Source organism: Tyto alba, unplaced genomic scaffold (assembly GCF_018691265.1).
Source record: "Tyto alba isolate M040663 unplaced genomic scaffold, T.alba_DEE_v4.0 Super-Scaffold_18, whole genome shotgun sequence".
NCBI lineage: Eukaryota > Metazoa > Chordata > Aves > Strigiformes > Tytonidae > Tyto > Tyto alba.
Genome location: NW_024881280.1, coordinates 9,449,698 through 9,466,617, shown reverse-complemented (window position 1 = coordinate 9,466,617; position 16,920 = coordinate 9,449,698). Strand labels below are relative to the sequence as shown.

At 41.6% G+C, this 16,920-nt stretch overlaps 1 protein-coding gene across 5 annotated transcripts in view; it reads right to left on the bottom strand.

The window, feature by feature from the left end:
* Window positions 1–1,992: 1,992 nt before the first annotated feature.
* The window catches only part of MIDEAS (mitotic deacetylase associated SANT domain protein), a 59,011-nt gene continuing 44,083 nt past the window's right edge, over window positions 1,993–16,920 (bottom strand). For all 5 annotated transcript variants that reach the window (XM_032984669.2, XM_032984668.2, XM_032984667.2 and 2 more), the window contains 8 exons: window positions 15,215–15,357; window positions 14,250–14,353; window positions 12,786–12,861; window positions 11,547–11,635; window positions 10,241–10,390; window positions 9,874–10,050; window positions 9,256–9,455; window positions 1,993–8,117 (listed from right to left, as the gene is read on the bottom strand). In XM_032984669.2, coding sequence (XP_032840560.2) covers window positions 7,901–8,117; window positions 9,256–9,455; window positions 9,874–10,050; window positions 10,241–10,390; window positions 11,547–11,635; window positions 12,786–12,861; window positions 14,250–14,353; window positions 15,215–15,357 — 1,156 coding nt within the window. In that variant the 3' untranslated portion in view covers window positions 1,993–7,900. The remainder of the gene's footprint in view (window positions 8,118–9,255; window positions 9,456–9,873; window positions 10,051–10,240; window positions 10,391–11,546; window positions 11,636–12,785; window positions 12,862–14,249; window positions 14,354–15,214; window positions 15,358–16,920) is intronic.

The window sequence follows — 16,920 nt, the reverse complement described above, 5'->3', positions numbered from 1 at the left end:
ATTGCCTCTATTTTAGAACAGAAAATAACTTAGACTTTAAAAATGCTGATATATTGTGATTGTTGTCATCTGATACATAAATATTTTTCAGTCTTTTAAGACATTGGTTGTCAGACTTTGTTCTTAGGTCTGAAAAGTCTACTGCAGCTACATGGGGAAAAAAAGTCCAAGTTAAATAAATGGCTAGTCTTTCTTTAGTACAAAATTACTAACTCACTTTGAACGTCAGTTCTGTTAACAACAGTATACTATCAATTGCATTAATCCCAGACAAGGGTGGGTTAACTGATTAGTGGAACTTCTGTAATAGAAACTTCAAAAGACCGTGTCACTGAAGCGTAATTTCAAAACTCAGATATAAAGAAAAATCTTTCTACCTCACAGTCCACAGGAGTTGGTCTCACTAATGACAAGAGCAGCATCCTTCAATGATGGTTGTAATGCTACCTAAAAAGCATAGAGGAAATTACTGCAGAATTCCTCACAATGCCATTCACTCAAGGCTTACTGATCACTAAAATGCCTATGTCACCTGTGGTAGCTGAAATAACTTCCAGAAGTGCTTGGGCTTGGATCCACCAATTAAAAAAAAAAAAAAAGATGAAAACCAAAATGCCCAAAACTTGTGGCTTTTTTGATCATCCAGTTTGCATGGCTTCACAGTTTTAGTACATCGTAGTCAACCTTTCGCACTTTTTGCCTATTGGCTTTGACAGGGAGGCAAATACATTATTTAAAGCCTTAAACAAAGTCTTGCCTGCTGTCTGAAGCGAAGGCTTCAGCGTTACCAGTCTCTTTTGCCCCCCAAGCAAAACACCACTTACTTCTCCAGATGCTATTGCCGATCGACAGCCACATCCACAGGAGTAAATTAAAGCTGAAGAAAAGAGCTTTTTAATGTCTTGGTCTGAGTCTTTCTCCTGCCAGCTTTGCAAGAATACTGAAATGCAAAAATTTGTCAGCATAAATTAACAACTAAAATAAAAACAAGTGTGCTGCCTTCAATTCTAACCTGAAATCTAGGCCAGTCACCAATACACCTTTCTACCATCTGCTGCTTTATGTAGGGAAACATTTGCAGCTTTTAAAGACTTCATAGTGTCCACAGGTGTGAGAAACACCCGCGTGGCCTAGTTAACTAAAACCAGTTTAACTACCAAAACAGAAGAACATTTGTTCTGAGGATGGATGGAACTGAATTAATATTTAAAATCCACAGCGAGAGATCCAGCTGCTGCCAGAGGAAATGCGATTAGTGCTGTCTAACAAAAAAATGTTTAAATCACCCCTCAGATTCAGGTAACAGACAAGAGCCTGTAAGACAGTATTTACTAAAACATTTTTTAAACTCTACCACTGAAAAATCTGATGCAAGGTGATTTACAACTGGCATCATTGTTTCTACAACCAGCAGCTTCAACTCCTAAGCAGCAGGAAGATGTTAACTCTTTTTCCAGCAGCTCTAGATCTACTTCAGCCTCTACCTTCTGTGGCAGCCGCAGCCATCCAGGAGCTCAGATCTGATGCAGGCCCCTCTGGTACCAAGTTACTCCACGTTGCCGTTGCTCTGCCCGCTCTCTTTGGAGGCGTCTGAGGTGGTGTCAGAATCCAGCTGGCCTGCCTTACAGCCCAGCGGACCCAGAACCATGCCCCAGGAATTTCTAACACGCTGTCAGGGTTGTTGCTGGCGTTCTGGGAAGGTGCTCGGCTTGGAGCGGGGCACACACACCATCAACACTCCTGTAGAGCAGCTGGAGCTGCATCTGCCCGTTATTTTATTGGATGTAAGACGTAAAACACACCGTGGGCTGGTGTCCTCAGGGAGAAGTTTACACTGAGAAACAGCCTCGAAATGGAAAATACAGAGGTGGGCATGTTGAGAAAGCAGAGGAGCTAACAAACCGCTTCCTCTGCACAAATGCATCACAGTCACTATCGCCCCGGACCTCCCAGCCACTCCCCTAATACCATCAAAACACTCAGCTATGAAACTATTTTTTAAACCTCATTTAATAAAAGGTTTTTAGATATATAGAGGATATTAAGTAAATAAGTTACATAGTACATTACAATCACATCAGCAAGATTTCCTTTAGTGTATTAATATTTTATAAAAAAGCACACAAAAAATAAATTCAGTCCAGTCTATCACAACTGTACAGCAACAGGTAAATATATTTATATATGTACATTTTAAACATGTAACAGTCTTTTAAAAGGTGCCCTAGGCAGCAAACACACAAAAGGAAGTGTCTGCTCACTTGTTAAAATAAAAGTAATATACTTTATTATAAAGCATTTATACAGTAATTACAAAGGCTGACTGCTCCTGTACAGTACACCAAAGCTTTGACTACAAATTTAAAAACAGAACATAAAAAGAATGAACACAAAAAAAGTTTATATCAAATCTGAACTACCAGGGGAAAAATACATGAGAAGCTGCATGAAACTGGTTTTTAAAATATACAATTACATTTCTATAAAAATATATGCTGTTTTCTAATCTGGAGAAGTTAAGGTTTTTTTTTTCAGGCTCAGCTGCCAGTGGAATCCTAGTCTTGGAAAGAAAAATCTTTAGACAGCTGGGGATTCGAAGTGTATGTCTTCCCAACATCTGACACAGGAGAGAATGAGGGCGAGTAAAGCAGCTGAACCCAAGTGACAAATCTACACAGAAACTCACCCCCACAAAAATCAAACATGATTTGTAGACACTGCTTCTCTGTCTCTTTAAAGCTTTATAAACTTTCAGGCATACATCAGAAGATAAATCAAGGAGAAAGTTTGTGTGGGAAAATGTGGTTTGGGATAAGGTTTCTGGCAGAGGTAATCACTGGACTAAAAGTGCCATTGTATGAAAGCAGACAAGACTTCTATGGCTGCAGTCCTCCCTGCTCCCATTTCTTTTAAAATAGGATATGCATGTATAGGAACTTACTAGTCCGCTGCCTGAAGGAGAACTAAGAGTGTGTAATTGCTGAGAGCGCTCACTCTGTGGTTTAGGAAACACTTTTTTTGAATGTTGCTTTCAATCTAAGCTTGTTGCAATGATAAAAATGACCGAAAGCCTCAGTTTGATAAATCAGAGGGTATTTTTAGCTAATTTGGACTTCGCATTGCATGTTTAGTGTGGCATTAATAGATGAGTTACCGTTAAGCTTTCAAATTCCTTTGCCCTGCCTTTAAACAGCTACGTTCCTACCTGGTCCTAGCTAACAAAACGCCAAAGTCCTGCACAGCCAATTGGAATCCTGTAGGCCTTCAACTTAAGAGTTGAGTTCTCTCAGATAGTTACCTGTATCGGTAAATGGAAAAACAAAAAACAAAATTAAAAAGCACAGCTGTTGCTCTTGCAGCTAGACTGCAAAACACCTGTAGCTGTATCAGATATGCATCACAAGTGCATGCATCTATCTAATAATTGTACACACACAGAGTCTTACAGAACTGAGATGCTATCCCATGCAGATCACAAACCTGACAGACCGAGTCTATCTGTAAAGGGCAGGCAGCAGGCAGAAGTACGTGATCAGGGCAAAGCGCGATCTCTCGCTGCATCTCCGCAACGCCCAACGCTGGCGTCAAGGCTCAGATAGGGAATGGTTTTGGAGTGCAGCCACCTGACTACTGGGTACGTGATCACCAGAAACCTGATCTCGCACTGTGAAAGGCAAATCTATTAGTACACATTTACAGAATTGCAGTCTATAAATCCTGTATTTGTTCCCATAGAAGAGACAGCTAAAGCAAAGAGGCACCTTGTTCAAACTCAATGACTGAGCATACAATGCCTTTTTTCTAAATTAACAGCAAACCCTTATTCTATATGGGAATCAGTAAATAGGCCTTTAAACGATGGAAAATAATGAGCATAGGGTTTTAAAGCAGACAAATGAACAGAACACAGACAATTTTTTTTTTAAAATCATAATTGGAACAACACAGCCTTAAATTAACACTGTGCTGCAGTAAAAGGGCCGCTGAAATTACTCCCTCCCCCCACACTAAGGAGAGTAACAGAATTCATTCCAGATTAGATAAATTCAGTTCAAATGCTTTGTCCACAACAGCTGGGGGTTGGCTGGTTTGTTTTTTTTAAAACAATTCTCTGCCAACTTTTGCTAGTAGGCAGGATCTAATTAAGATGTAGGATTAATTCCGAACTCCTATGGTAAGCAAGTGGGCAGCAGGCTTGGTTTTGCTTGTTTGTTTTTAAACAAGACACTCAAAGGAGTATTTTCACTTATTAGCATGAGAGAAAAGAGGTCCTCTGGTGTCTGCTAGCAATATGTAAACACACTCAGAAACATCTCCATTTGGTGCCACTTACTTGGAACATTTACGTGATTTTGGTCAGCCATGCTAACCCACAGCTGTTAGAGGTTATCCTCAGAAAAAGCCCTTTTCTGATTTTCTTCCAGTGACAGGCCTTACTGTATCAAATCTTCCTGGTCTCTTCACAGGGTGGGAGAGAAACAACAAGTACTGGATTCAGTGTGTAACATACACACCATTTTTGTGCAATTAAAGAAAATCTCTGATTTGTTCTTAGCAGCACCTCAATGGTGTATCCTTGATGAGAGGAAAAATTACTCTTAATATCAATTTCCTAAAATAGGAAGAATCAGTGAAAGATGTGGTCTTTGGAAGACTACAATAATGCCTGCGTTCAAGCATCATCGTATCGGAAAGAAAGATTGAATTGGTACTTAGAGCAACCCCATGATTTGCTCCCTAAATCTTTGTACATATTTCATCCAATCAGTTGTTAGTCACCATAATTTGCTATGCCATATCTAAAACTACTTCAAGCTTGAAAACTCCTGAGGGCCGTGACTAAACGTTTGCTCATTATCACCCAGGCATACTTCCAGACACTAAAAATACACGGAGTAACCGCAGGTGATACACAGAGCAGAAGAGTAAAAGGCAGAGAAACGTCCCAATTTGCTGCCCATAAGGAGAACGGTACATTTCAGCACAAACCTCTCTGCAGATTTGCCTTACCAGAGAGCACACCTAAGTTCTAGTTTAGCACCTAATTTCTACCTAGAACTCTACCTGCTAGTCCATACTGTCCCTTGCTTTTTCCTAGGCTTCTGTTCCTGATCGTTGTCAGAAACAAGACCTGGAGCTAGACAGAGCTTTGGTTTGTTCCAATATGAACAGTCTCCGTGTTGTCCTAAGGGGTTACATACTGACTGCTTTTGCCCTGTCTTAGCAAGGACCGTAAAGGCATTTTCTTAAGACAGCTTGATTCGCTTTATTTTAGTTCTCAAGTTTAGTAAGATCTCCTCTCCAACCTAAAACACCCCTTCATTTTTGCCATGTTTCTCAATGTGTGCCAGTTCCCCCTCCATCTCCATTTCTTCGTAATGTGTTTCTAGGCCTTGCCAGTCTCTGTCGAGTAACTGCACACCGCTCTGCTGCTGCGACACTGGGGTTCCAGGCAAATACATTCATTATGACAGTATAATAGTATCTACATTACTTTAAATCCTTTTTAGATATACTCACAAGCCTAGCTTGTTTCTGAATTGTTGCCCTGCAGTTCTCAATATCTGGAAACTACTGGCCACTTCCCAGAAACATACTTCAGAGCTTTAAGTTTAACTGCATCATTGCTTTTTACTGGAATTAATGCCAGTACTACAAGTGGACCATGAGGTCCAGCTGCTTCACCTACTGTCCGTCCTGGCACAGTGTGCTAAAGCTTCTGTTCTCTCTAAAGACCCTGGGATCACAGCAGACAAGCATTTTCTCCAGTTTACAAAAGGAAAAAGATAACAACCAACATCGAACCTCTTAATAGGAAGACTGACTTGCTTAAGCTTCTTTTTAAAGATTAGTAGCTTTTAGTTCTTTGCAGTTTTTGAATGATTTTAACAGTTCATGACATGCCATCTGCTTCCACAGCCTAGTTAGTCAACAAGACCTGTGCATGTAGGGACACGGAACAGTCATCCAAATGCTGAAAGGAAACCTAATTTTGTTAGGAATGAAAAATACAACTTTGGCAGAAAATGGAACATTTAAAGGCAAAAGTGTTAACACTGAAAAAAGTGCAGTCCTTAATGAGTGCAGTACTTATTTTGTAAGAGCAGGAACCATTTCTGCTATTAAGAAAAAGGATTCTATCCAAAGGCATATATATGTCAAAGCAAGCATGGTACAATACACAGCTTCCCAGACTCAAGAGAGTAAAGCAATCACAGTTGCGTAAAGCCACGGGGCAGGAAAAGATTGCCAGATGGCACACTGGAGATAGTGCCACTTTCCATAGCTAACCTGGAATTTACCTAGCAGCTTGAAAGGTCAAGATTTTTTAGAAAAATCAGCTAGTCAGGAACACTCTGTAGCTCACGTGCAGCAACACCACCACCCCCCCCCCGCCCCGGATCCCTGCTCAGGAATGCAGGAGCGACCGGCTCCTTCGGCACCGAGGAAGCTGGGGGTCAGCGCTGCTTCTGGAGGGGGCAGCTGGGCACGGCCTGGGACTGACCAGCCGAAGCGCAAGGAAGCAATCTGATTCTCTGCATCTTTATGAAATAATGATAAACGTGGGTTATAAAGATGTACAGAACAATCCTGTGCAAATCTGACACCTATGTCACCTGAACCACTTTACTTTTATTAACTTTCTTTTGCCAGCAGGCTTTGGGTGGCTAGACTTTTTGGGCTATTAGCATGTGTCAGTTCTGAAGGAAGAGTCAGCCTCTCAGCAAAGAGCAAGGCTCACAGCAGGACAACCCAACAGGCAGTGCTGTCCAGCCACTGGTGTGGAAATAAGTGGCAAGCTTCTCCCGCACGTACATACTGTCTGACGGGAAGTATTTGGGAAACTGGGGCCCCACCATACAAGCTCCTGATGATGGCAATTTCAAGGAAGAAATGAGGACTGCCACAAAAAAAGAAATGGATGTGTAGAGAGGTAAAAGCCATTCACAGAGGGGTCACTGCTGGAGATGAGAGTTCATTCCTCCCATCTCTGAGGTGCACACAATCCAGCGCCTAAGAAGGTCATGGTTCATTTTCACTAAACAAACTTGCTCCCATTTATGCAAAGTCAAAGCCAGCAGTTTTCATTTCAAATTGCACTTGTGAAGCCCAGACTACTTTCCATTAAGTTAATCAAAGGCAGACTATTTTGTTTTCCAAGATGAGACAAGCCACAAGGCCCACAGCTACTCTAATCTCACAGGATATGTTTATATCCATTGCTGCATTCTTAATGGCATAAAAGAAAGCACATCAGGCTTCCTTCTGAAAAATAAAACTTCCTCTCAAAAGGAAGAGGAGTGTCTTGTTCATCCCACTTTTCATTTTTGTGAAGCAGAGGACAAAAGTGCACACCATCTTCCCACAAAACTTGTTGGCTGCCTGAATAAATGCTCAGGAAGCAAGCCAGGAAAGTGTAACAGGAAGGAGAACTTGCTGAGAAAGGAAACATCTAGAAATCACCAGTGTCACAGTAACTGGATACAATTAGCTCAGAGCAGAGCATCATTTTCTTGCTCTGATCTGGAAACCTTTATATCCAAGAGTCCTGTTATGATTCCTGACAAGTACAAAAAGAAAGGTCTGACTGACCTGAGAGAGAACTTATTTCCACTGCAGGTGACATTGTTCTATTATGTACCTCAGGTATCATTATAAATAGAATAGAAATCTTATCTGTTTAAAAAAAAAAAAAATCCAACTTGAAACAAATCTTTTCATCCACCATTCCGGCTTGGTCAGTACTGGCAAGGTGAAGTGGAACATGTGGCATGAGGAAACGGCAGCACTGAAACTGAGACCTGATGGTTCAGGTAAGAAAAGTGCAAGCAAAAAAAGCGAGACCACCAAGAGGGAGGTTGGGTCCAGCCTTGCTACTCCCTCCACTTCTGGTCTGCTGCTATATTTCTCCATCTTCATCCGAGCTCACGCTGCTGCTTCCACTGCTGCTGCTCCCACTCTCGCTGCTCTCTTCCTGCTGGGCCTGGCTGTGGGCTGCCGCCGCCGCCACCGCTGCTGCCGCCTCCTTCTCTTGCTGCCTCAGTGCAGCTGCCTTCTTTTCCTGCTCCGCGTGGCTCTTCATGTGAGCGCTGCGGCTCTTCACCTTGTAGAACACCCTGAGGAAGCACACGTGTATGTTTAGCACTGGTCTCTCCTACAGCCTCCTTCATTAATCCTCCAAAAGAGCTTCTGCTGCTCCAGCCTGTGGTTTGTGAGCTTCAGCCCAGGAGCTCACGCTGGCACTGCGATGCAGCACCTACAGCAAACACCACTTCAGATGCGGCGTGTGCCAGCACTAGGTGGGATGCTGGCAGGAGATCCTGAGCACCCTCAAACCACTTTGCTTTGTTTCTTAACATGGCCATTTCCTCTTATCTCTCATTCAGCTCCTCAATTTTCTAAATTCAGAGGGGCAGCGCTGGTATCTGAAACACGCACACGCTGCTTAACACGACAGGGCCCTGGTTTTTAGGCATTCCCCCTATGCTGCAAAAATACAGTAAACACGGAGGTGAAAAACAGGCAAATGTCACTCCTGAGCCTTGTCCACACAGCTAGAAACACTTGAGCTTTTTCCTCCTGACTCACCCCATGTGATGTAACGAGACAGAGATTGCATTTTCTTGCCATCCCCTAGATTACTGTCTTTTTAAAATAAAGGGATCCCCACTGGTATTACAAGACCCTCTGCTGTTTTAAGAGTAAGCGATTTTTGTAGGGAACTGAATTTTCTTGACATTTATGAAACCGGTGGTAACAAACCTGCAAAAAGTATTAGAATTGTGTGAGGAAAGACAAGCGTATTTTAGATGCAGAAGATGCGTGCAAGTTTAACCAGATGAACTGGGCTAATATCTACTGCTGTAGCATAATTCTATATGATGTTCCTCATATGTGATCTACCAAATACATAAAAAATATTCGTTACAAAAGTGTAGGCATTACAGAGGAGCAATACAGCAGCTGTTTGAAAGTGCAACTTGACACCAAATACAGCACAGAGCTGAAATGCAGGTGGTGTCTCATTCCATTTGAGGGAAAACAGTCAGCAGGTAGTTATCCAAGTACTAGTATCTTAATATCAATATATGTAAAAATCCGTAATCGAGTATTAGTGGGGTAATAAGTTGTTAAAATTATTGCCAGTGTCTCTGGCCTAAACAGACAGAAGGAAAGCTCATTTGAGAATAAGCTTCCACAGGAGATGCCCTGCTGCAATTCTGGGACTATTGCTGCAAGTGGAGTTGCTCTTACCTGCCACATTTTTTACATGGAAATGTGTTTTCTGTGTTCGGAGTTTTACTGCTAGCATCTGATTTTATCTTCTGTTTCCGCCGCCTCCTCTGCACTGGAGCCGTTATAGGCTTTCGAGGCTTCACTGTTGCCTCCCGTGGCTTCCTTCCAATTCTGCCCGTGACAGTTGCCTCCTGACTCCTCATATTGTCATCATCGTCCTTTGGAGAGAGGGGAACAGTTAAGGGAAACTGAAAATTAAACTCACCATCAGAAAGAAAACAACAGCTGAGCTCCTGTGCTTCATTTATTCCAGACCAAGGTTTTAACTTAATGAGAAAGTCTTCAGGATATTTTCAGGACATTTCTTGTCATGGTCCTATGTGTGCACCAATCACAAAAAGAAGGATATTGCTTTTTTTTTTTTTTCCCCCTTACTCATCATCCCAGTTCTCCCACCACAGCACACAGTCTGGCTGCCAGTAATACTCTAAGCTACCTCAGCCCAGTCTCTTGGCTCTGGGAGAAGTTAGAGGTGGAACCGTTTTACATCCGGAACTGTGCACACCTGGTGTTTTCTAAACCAGTTGCAGAGTGAAGGGGACATAGAAAGCACAGCATGCACAATGCAGCACTTACTGTTACACCATCTTGTAGTGTCTGTTCATCTTTAAGAGGAACTGAGCTCTTCTTTCTGTTATCCAACCCTTCCTCTGCCTCCTCCTCTTCCTCCTCCTCCTCCTCCTCCATATGACCCTGTTCTTCACTGTAAATGTCCCTTCTGAGAGGAAGAACACGTGCAAACCTATGGGAACTCTTCACCAGAAGATAAAGTAACTGTTAATTTTGGTGTCTGTAAGTAAATGTCATTATGTGACACAGGACATGTGAGTCTGGACTCACAGCAGATTGTTTATGCTTTTGATTTTACCAGCAAATGAGACAACACACAAAATCAGACTTCACACCACAGCCCACAAGAGGTGAGAGAAATCTAGGTCATTACCTTGATGTCAACTTCAGCTTCATCTTTCATAGATTTCTCATTAGCAACATCAATGTCTCCAAAGATTAAGGTCCCATTCCGACCAATTTTCACCTGTTTCTTGTATGTGTAGTAGAATTCCACACACTGAGCCACTGTTTTGGTTTTTATCTAGTATTTAAAATACATAAAAAGTCCAATGGATTACATGATTTTAAGAAGGCTTATAAACAATTAATAAAGGTGCAAGAAATACACTTTGTATTTTCTTTCCTCAGTAGTCTCCATTGTACCACAACTGCTGCTAAAGCCGCCTTTCCTGTGTCATGGCCACCTGTATGTCCCACCCCATCCCCTACTGCCACACTGTGATTCACTGAGAACTACAGGACCAACTTTCCAAAGAAAACCTGCTCAATGTAAAGGTGACAGAACCGGGCACTTAGTAAGCTTAATGCACATCTTAGCCTCCAAAATGTTCCAACTGAGCTGTCAGGCTTAAGAGCAGCCTTTCAGTTTTATGGGGGAGCTTTATTTTCAAGAAGCACTTCAGAGAAGACCAGACCAGAATACCGATCCAAAAATGGAAAAGAAGGTTTGCAGCCCTTTCCCATTTCGGCCACATGCATTTCATACACATATGGTGGCAGGCAATTATCAGTACAGACCCGTGACTGTCTACATATTCTCTATCAGTGATTTTTTTTGAAGTTTTTGAAATATATTCTTAGCTTCTGGTGTTTTGCAACTTAAATGCCTTTTGGAAATTTATTTGGTAAATACGTATGCAGCTCCTGGTTTTGCACTCTCCTTCAGTGATTTTCCCCCCCACTGAAGCGTCGCCCCTCATGAAAATAGATGGGAATGATCACTTTTATTATCACTGTCACAGAAAACTGGAAAGAAAGATCCTAAAGGATGCATCATTCATTCACATACCCTTCTTTGGTCCTTTTCATCAGTAGCAAGGATGTGTTTCTATTTAGTTTTATAAGCAAGCCATTTAAGCCATACTGGAACATTACCAGCTCTCTATAAATACACCCTGTATAAGTGATATCTGCAGTGTGGACTAATAGAAGTAATGCGGTAAGTACAAGAGTTAAGTACACAACAACAGCAAAACAAACACTCTTGTTGTAGCTTTCTAGTGAGGTTTTATGCTGTGCTGGATGGTAAAATTTCTCTGAAATCTTTTGAGTGCAGGACTTGCATAATGCTTAATACCGACATTTCAGAAACATCAGGATTGAACTCCCTGTATTAAATGTTCAACAAACATGTAAGAATGTATCATTTCTGTCATTAAAAAAAAAAAGTAACTTACAAGCTTTTGGACCAAGAAAAAGTCTTTCTTGTAGATTGCAATGCCTTTGTTGAAAAGTTTTTTTTCAGCAACTTTCCACTTGTCTGATCCTGTAGAAAAAAAAAAAGTTGTAAGGGAAACCCTCGCAATTTCAAATGTCTTCTACTTTTTCTTCATGTTCACCTTAAGTAAGATGAATACACACATCCAAGGGTGCAGTCTCCCATCACACCTGAGGCAGCGTAACTGCAGACTGCTGTTAACCCCATCCCTACTGCTCCACCTGAGCCCTCCTCTCATTACCTCCTTTGTGTTAAATTTCGTACTCATCACCACAGGCTAACTCACTTCAGCTTGCAAAAACCAGTTGATTAAAGGAACCAAAATGTTTTCCAGCAAAACAGCAAGGTGAACGGACACACTCTGTGGTGGCCCAGCCATTACATTTTATTTTTCAGCAGCAATCCACTATACCTGAAGACTTATTACATCTCAAACATTCCTACTATCCTAGCACCCTTGCCACTAATAATAAACACATTTTGGAATCTCCTCCTGCCTGACAGATATTACTCAAATAATATTTCCCAAACGTTATAGCAGGAGTGTGTAATAATGAAGAAATGTAATTTCTATGCTTTGTGGTGCCAGCTATTAGATGTGTCTCTACCACCTTACGTCAGGTCTTTCAGGTGGCTAGGGTTACTCTAGATCACTGAGCCAACTGTCACACGGCTGACTATTTTCTAATTAGGTACAAGACTACAAAGGCAGTTTACAGCATTCAAATTTTGCAAAACTTTTGACAGGCATCGATAGTTGGCTGAGCTTTCTTCGTCAAGCTTGAAAACTCTTCCCATAAACCGCCCCCCCTTAACTCCACCCTGGAAATTCATGCCAGAGAAGCTGTGGTTCTGAGGTTACCACAGCCTTTCTTGGACACACCAGCTATCTTTCTGCATTCTCTGTGGCTTAGTGTAAGGGATCACATGCCCTTTTCCCCATAAAGGAAATCAGAACAAACACACACATGCAAATACACGCACGCACATATTCTGAGACATTCAGTGTTTCTTACGTTATAGAAGTGTCATAATTTGAACAGGCAAAATTCCTGGCAAGCCATTATTTGGTTTACCAAAGAGAAGAGTGATCTTTTAATCTTACTGTAATGTTACAGAGTTGCCCAAAAGAGCAGAAAAGTATAGAATAATTCCTTTGTGATAGACAGGCAGCACAGAGTTATTCTGGTTAACAAACCTGTGTAGTGATAATCTGCCAAAGGGTGGGTAGGCGATCGTACCGGCCTCTTCAGTAGTAGTTTGGTCAAAGCTCCCTAAGATAAACACAAATAAAATAACTCATTTAACATTTGGGGTATTTAAAACAAAGATCAGGCAATTGTTAACCCTCTCCTTTCTGGCAAGCTAACTGAAAAGAACTGTAGCACAGTTTAACATTTGGGACAACTTTAAAAAACATATTCCTGACTATCCACTGAGTCTCAGGTACCACAGGCAAGTGGTAAGCTCTTGGCATCTCCTTATGTCTCTGTGAATTGACGCTTTCCAATGCAAGCACAGCAGTATTGGAAGAGAATTAAATCCATAGACAGAGACTCTGCAGCAGTTTCCTCTAATTTTCTGAAGGCCTAAGTTACATGCTCACATCCAAAAATGCTGCCCTAAATGATGTCTTAAACATTCAAGTCATTGTGATCTTATCTCACTTAACTAAGCAATATTGCAAAATAAAATAGAGCAGTCACGTGACTGAAAGAATCCACACAAAAAAAGACCTTTCAAGATGCTTTTTACTTGCATTTTAACTGGAAGTGCTTTCAAAATTAGCAGGAAGAAGAGAATGGAGTCAGGCTACCATTAGCAGTTTAAACCACCTTAACAGGGAGCTCTTGCTGCCAGGGGCAGTCCTGTTCCTCCCTAATGCCAGCAACAACATTCACAATGGTGGGCTAGTTCTGGGAACTTACCTAGCAGAAACCTACCACATACACACACAAATCACTTTTTATTGTTCTCTTCTTCAATGCAGGTCAATATAGTCTCACAAGTGTCAGTGCTAGCCCATTACAGGGGACAGGAAACAAGCAGTCAGGCAAAAGTGTAGAATGCTCCTGACCACAGGGCTAATTTATGCCACATTAAATCAATCATAAAACTATAAAAGGATGACAAGCCTGCGCTGTATGCAATGTCCTGCTCTTTGATATTACCTCCCAGGGGTGTCAAAGGGCATTTATGAAAGGGTTTCATGTCTTAGAATACTGACAGAAAGTTAGCAGCACAGCCGTTCTATAAACATGCACAGAGAAGTTAAATGGACCTGCCAAAAGTAAGAGGAGCAAGGCGCTACACTTTGTATCTCAGCTTCAGCTCCAGCTTATTTTTCCTTCCAACATGGTCATTTTCCCAGGAAGACAACATTTAAGATTCATTTAGCAGTCTCAGCTCACTTGCCCTGGTAAACTGTCGATCTGTTTGCTAAAAAGCCAAACACATCAAAGTTGGAAATATGCAAAACAGTAAGCAAGCATGGCACTGTACATCAGGCAGAACCCACTTTAGGGACATCCAAGGGACACTAAAGAGCAGGAGCCGGATGCATAGGAAGGAGTTTGCAAGGCTCTCCTCTCACGAATGACAGGTTACCTGGCCTTCATTAATATATTTGACCACATCAAGGTGAAAAGCTGGGCAGACTCACCAGAATGCTTCCCTTTGCTTCATGTAAGAAATGCAGCGCCAGCTCCTGGTTGGTTCCAGCCCCAGGAAAAATGCTTGAACAGGCAGCAGCCAGCAGGTTTTCCACTATTTCCACAGAGGTACCAAACAAATTCAGATAAGAAGATTAAAATGGAGTTTCCTATAGGATTCACATCATCAGTCATGTCCAGCCCTCTTGAAGCAGGGGCTAGACATAACAAACTTAAAACCCTCAGATAAGTTTAACGTCCTTGCAAATTTATCTGGGTCAAATTTGGATACAAGAACTCATTAGACTGCAAGGTCATGTGGCATTACTCTGCATGCAGCACTATTTATACATGGAATTTCTTGCACATCTCCTCCCTCCTATAATGTCTTCATCTCCCTTCAACTCAGAGGTTTCCTTAATCCCCCTTTATATCGTGAATTTCTATTTCACAATATCCTTTTTTCTCTCTCAGAAACATTTATTCCAAACCTGCCAACTTCCTCTTCCCTTCAGGATTTATACATGCCACAACCCCTGGGGAGCTGTCTGCTGTTAGTGCATGTTTGCTACTAGCTGCCACAACTCTGGCTTCCTCATCCTGACTTCCATCTACAACTCGATTCTTTCAAAATACTGTTATGTCTAGAACATCCCTTGAAAATACAGAAGTGCACATGGCATTCAAATGTTAACAAAGACAAGGAAGCTTCACTGAGCAAAAGGCTGCGCTTTGCCTGACCAGTAACAAATGGTCCCATTTTATACCAATTAAAAAACCAATTCTATCAATATCCCCCCTGCCACACACAACCTGATAAACAAGTTTTACTCCTAAGACAGTTTTCAAGACCACTCAAACATGTCATTGACTGGCAGCTCTGAGAGATTTTAAATTGTGCCTACAGTAGATATGTGGTTACCTCTACAAGAACTGTGACAATTCAGTCCTATTTACCAGCCTTTCATATTCTTACCATTCTCTTGGGTGACTTTGTTGGTTTCCAGGTCGCCCCACGGCTGCCACACCAGCTCTGCTTTATGTTCATCAACTGCTGCCAGAGATCTGTCTTGGAGTGATGGGATTTCTGCTTGAAAGCGAGTTCCTACATTTATTCGCCTGCAGAAAAGATAAAAAGTAATGGTCAGGCCCCCTTTACAATATCCAGAAAGTCATCATCTCTGCTAGAAGCACTAATTATGAAGGAACTGAAATGCAGCAGGCTCTTGCATATCATATGAGCAGCTTTCAGGTGTTGTAGGTTACACTAATAAGTACGACTCAAAGGGTGAAAGGTTTTATATCCATTACCAGTTTCCATCATCTTATCAACACTGGTTGAAATTGTATTTAGATTAGGATCCTCCAATAACTGCTCAAAAAACAGTTATTTGCTTTCAATAATAATCACTTTTTGAGAGGCTGTCACACAGACTTCTACGGCAAGCTTGCTCTTCACACATAAGATAGGTGAGCCTGTTTTAGTATTAATGTTCTGCCAGCCGTAACTACAGAATCATACCATCACTTAGGTTGAAAAGGACTTCTGGAGACTATCTGGGCCAACTTCCCATTCAAAGCAGGATCAGTCTCAAAGTGTAGTCCTTTACAACCTTGACACAAGCTAGTACCTTCTAGAAACTATTTCTAACAATTGAAACCAAAAATATAAACCAATGAAAGCTGTACTGCTCATTCCATATCAAAGCCAAAGCCCATTCTTTCAGCAACAATCTCACACTTCTAGATTCTGAATTAGAGGACAGATCTTTCACAATATGCAATCCACAGAGCACGACACTTGCTTTAAATCAAGTGACCATCCACAGAGATTCTACTCTGTACGAGCAAACACAATTTTGTGCACAGAGGTAAGTAAGAACCACCACTGACAGACTGCTCTACCAGACTTGGAGGTCTGGAGGTCTACACCAATAGCACAGCAAGCAGCAAGAGCATGGATGTCCTTTGTCATTCCTCTACATCTCTTACTCAGTGGCAAAATACACAGAAACAGCAGTAGCTACGCAAACTCTGTGTAAAATAAGTCAAAGAACAACTTTCTGAGTCATATAGTAACTATGCATGTAATTCAGAAGTCCAGAAGAGAGAGAAAAAGAAATGTCCAACCTAAGGTAGCAACGAGACCCTTCAGAAAACCAAGATATATGAGAAAAGCTGCTCCTCAAACCACTTAACATATAATGAAAATCTATTCTGAAATAAGATATCTATGCTTAAGGCAAAAATGTTTCTCTTTTAGATGTCAGTCAACTAGCACCATGCTGCTAGCTCCTGTAATAGTAAAGGATGGAGAAATAGGCTCTTTTTTTTTTTGAGAGAGAGATCAAGCAGTGCCCACAAACTGATTAAACTCTGGAGTTGCTTCTTTAGAAAAAAGGCCAAACTCTCTGCCCAAGGCAAGGCTTGCTATAATTCTCAAGTCTTGGCTTGGTTCCTCCCCAGCATGAGGGGAAACACAATTACCAGAGGAAAGGCATGATCTAGTACAATAAGGAATATCAAACAATCTGAGACGCTAGCCTCCAGACTTCTCTGGTCCTCTGCTGTTCTGAAATGACACATGTGTGTCTATTATGAAAGTTCCAATAGGATGCTTTGAAGTCCTGGGAGACTCTGGTATCAAAGGGAAGGAAGAGGGTATAATTTTCTGGTATGGAA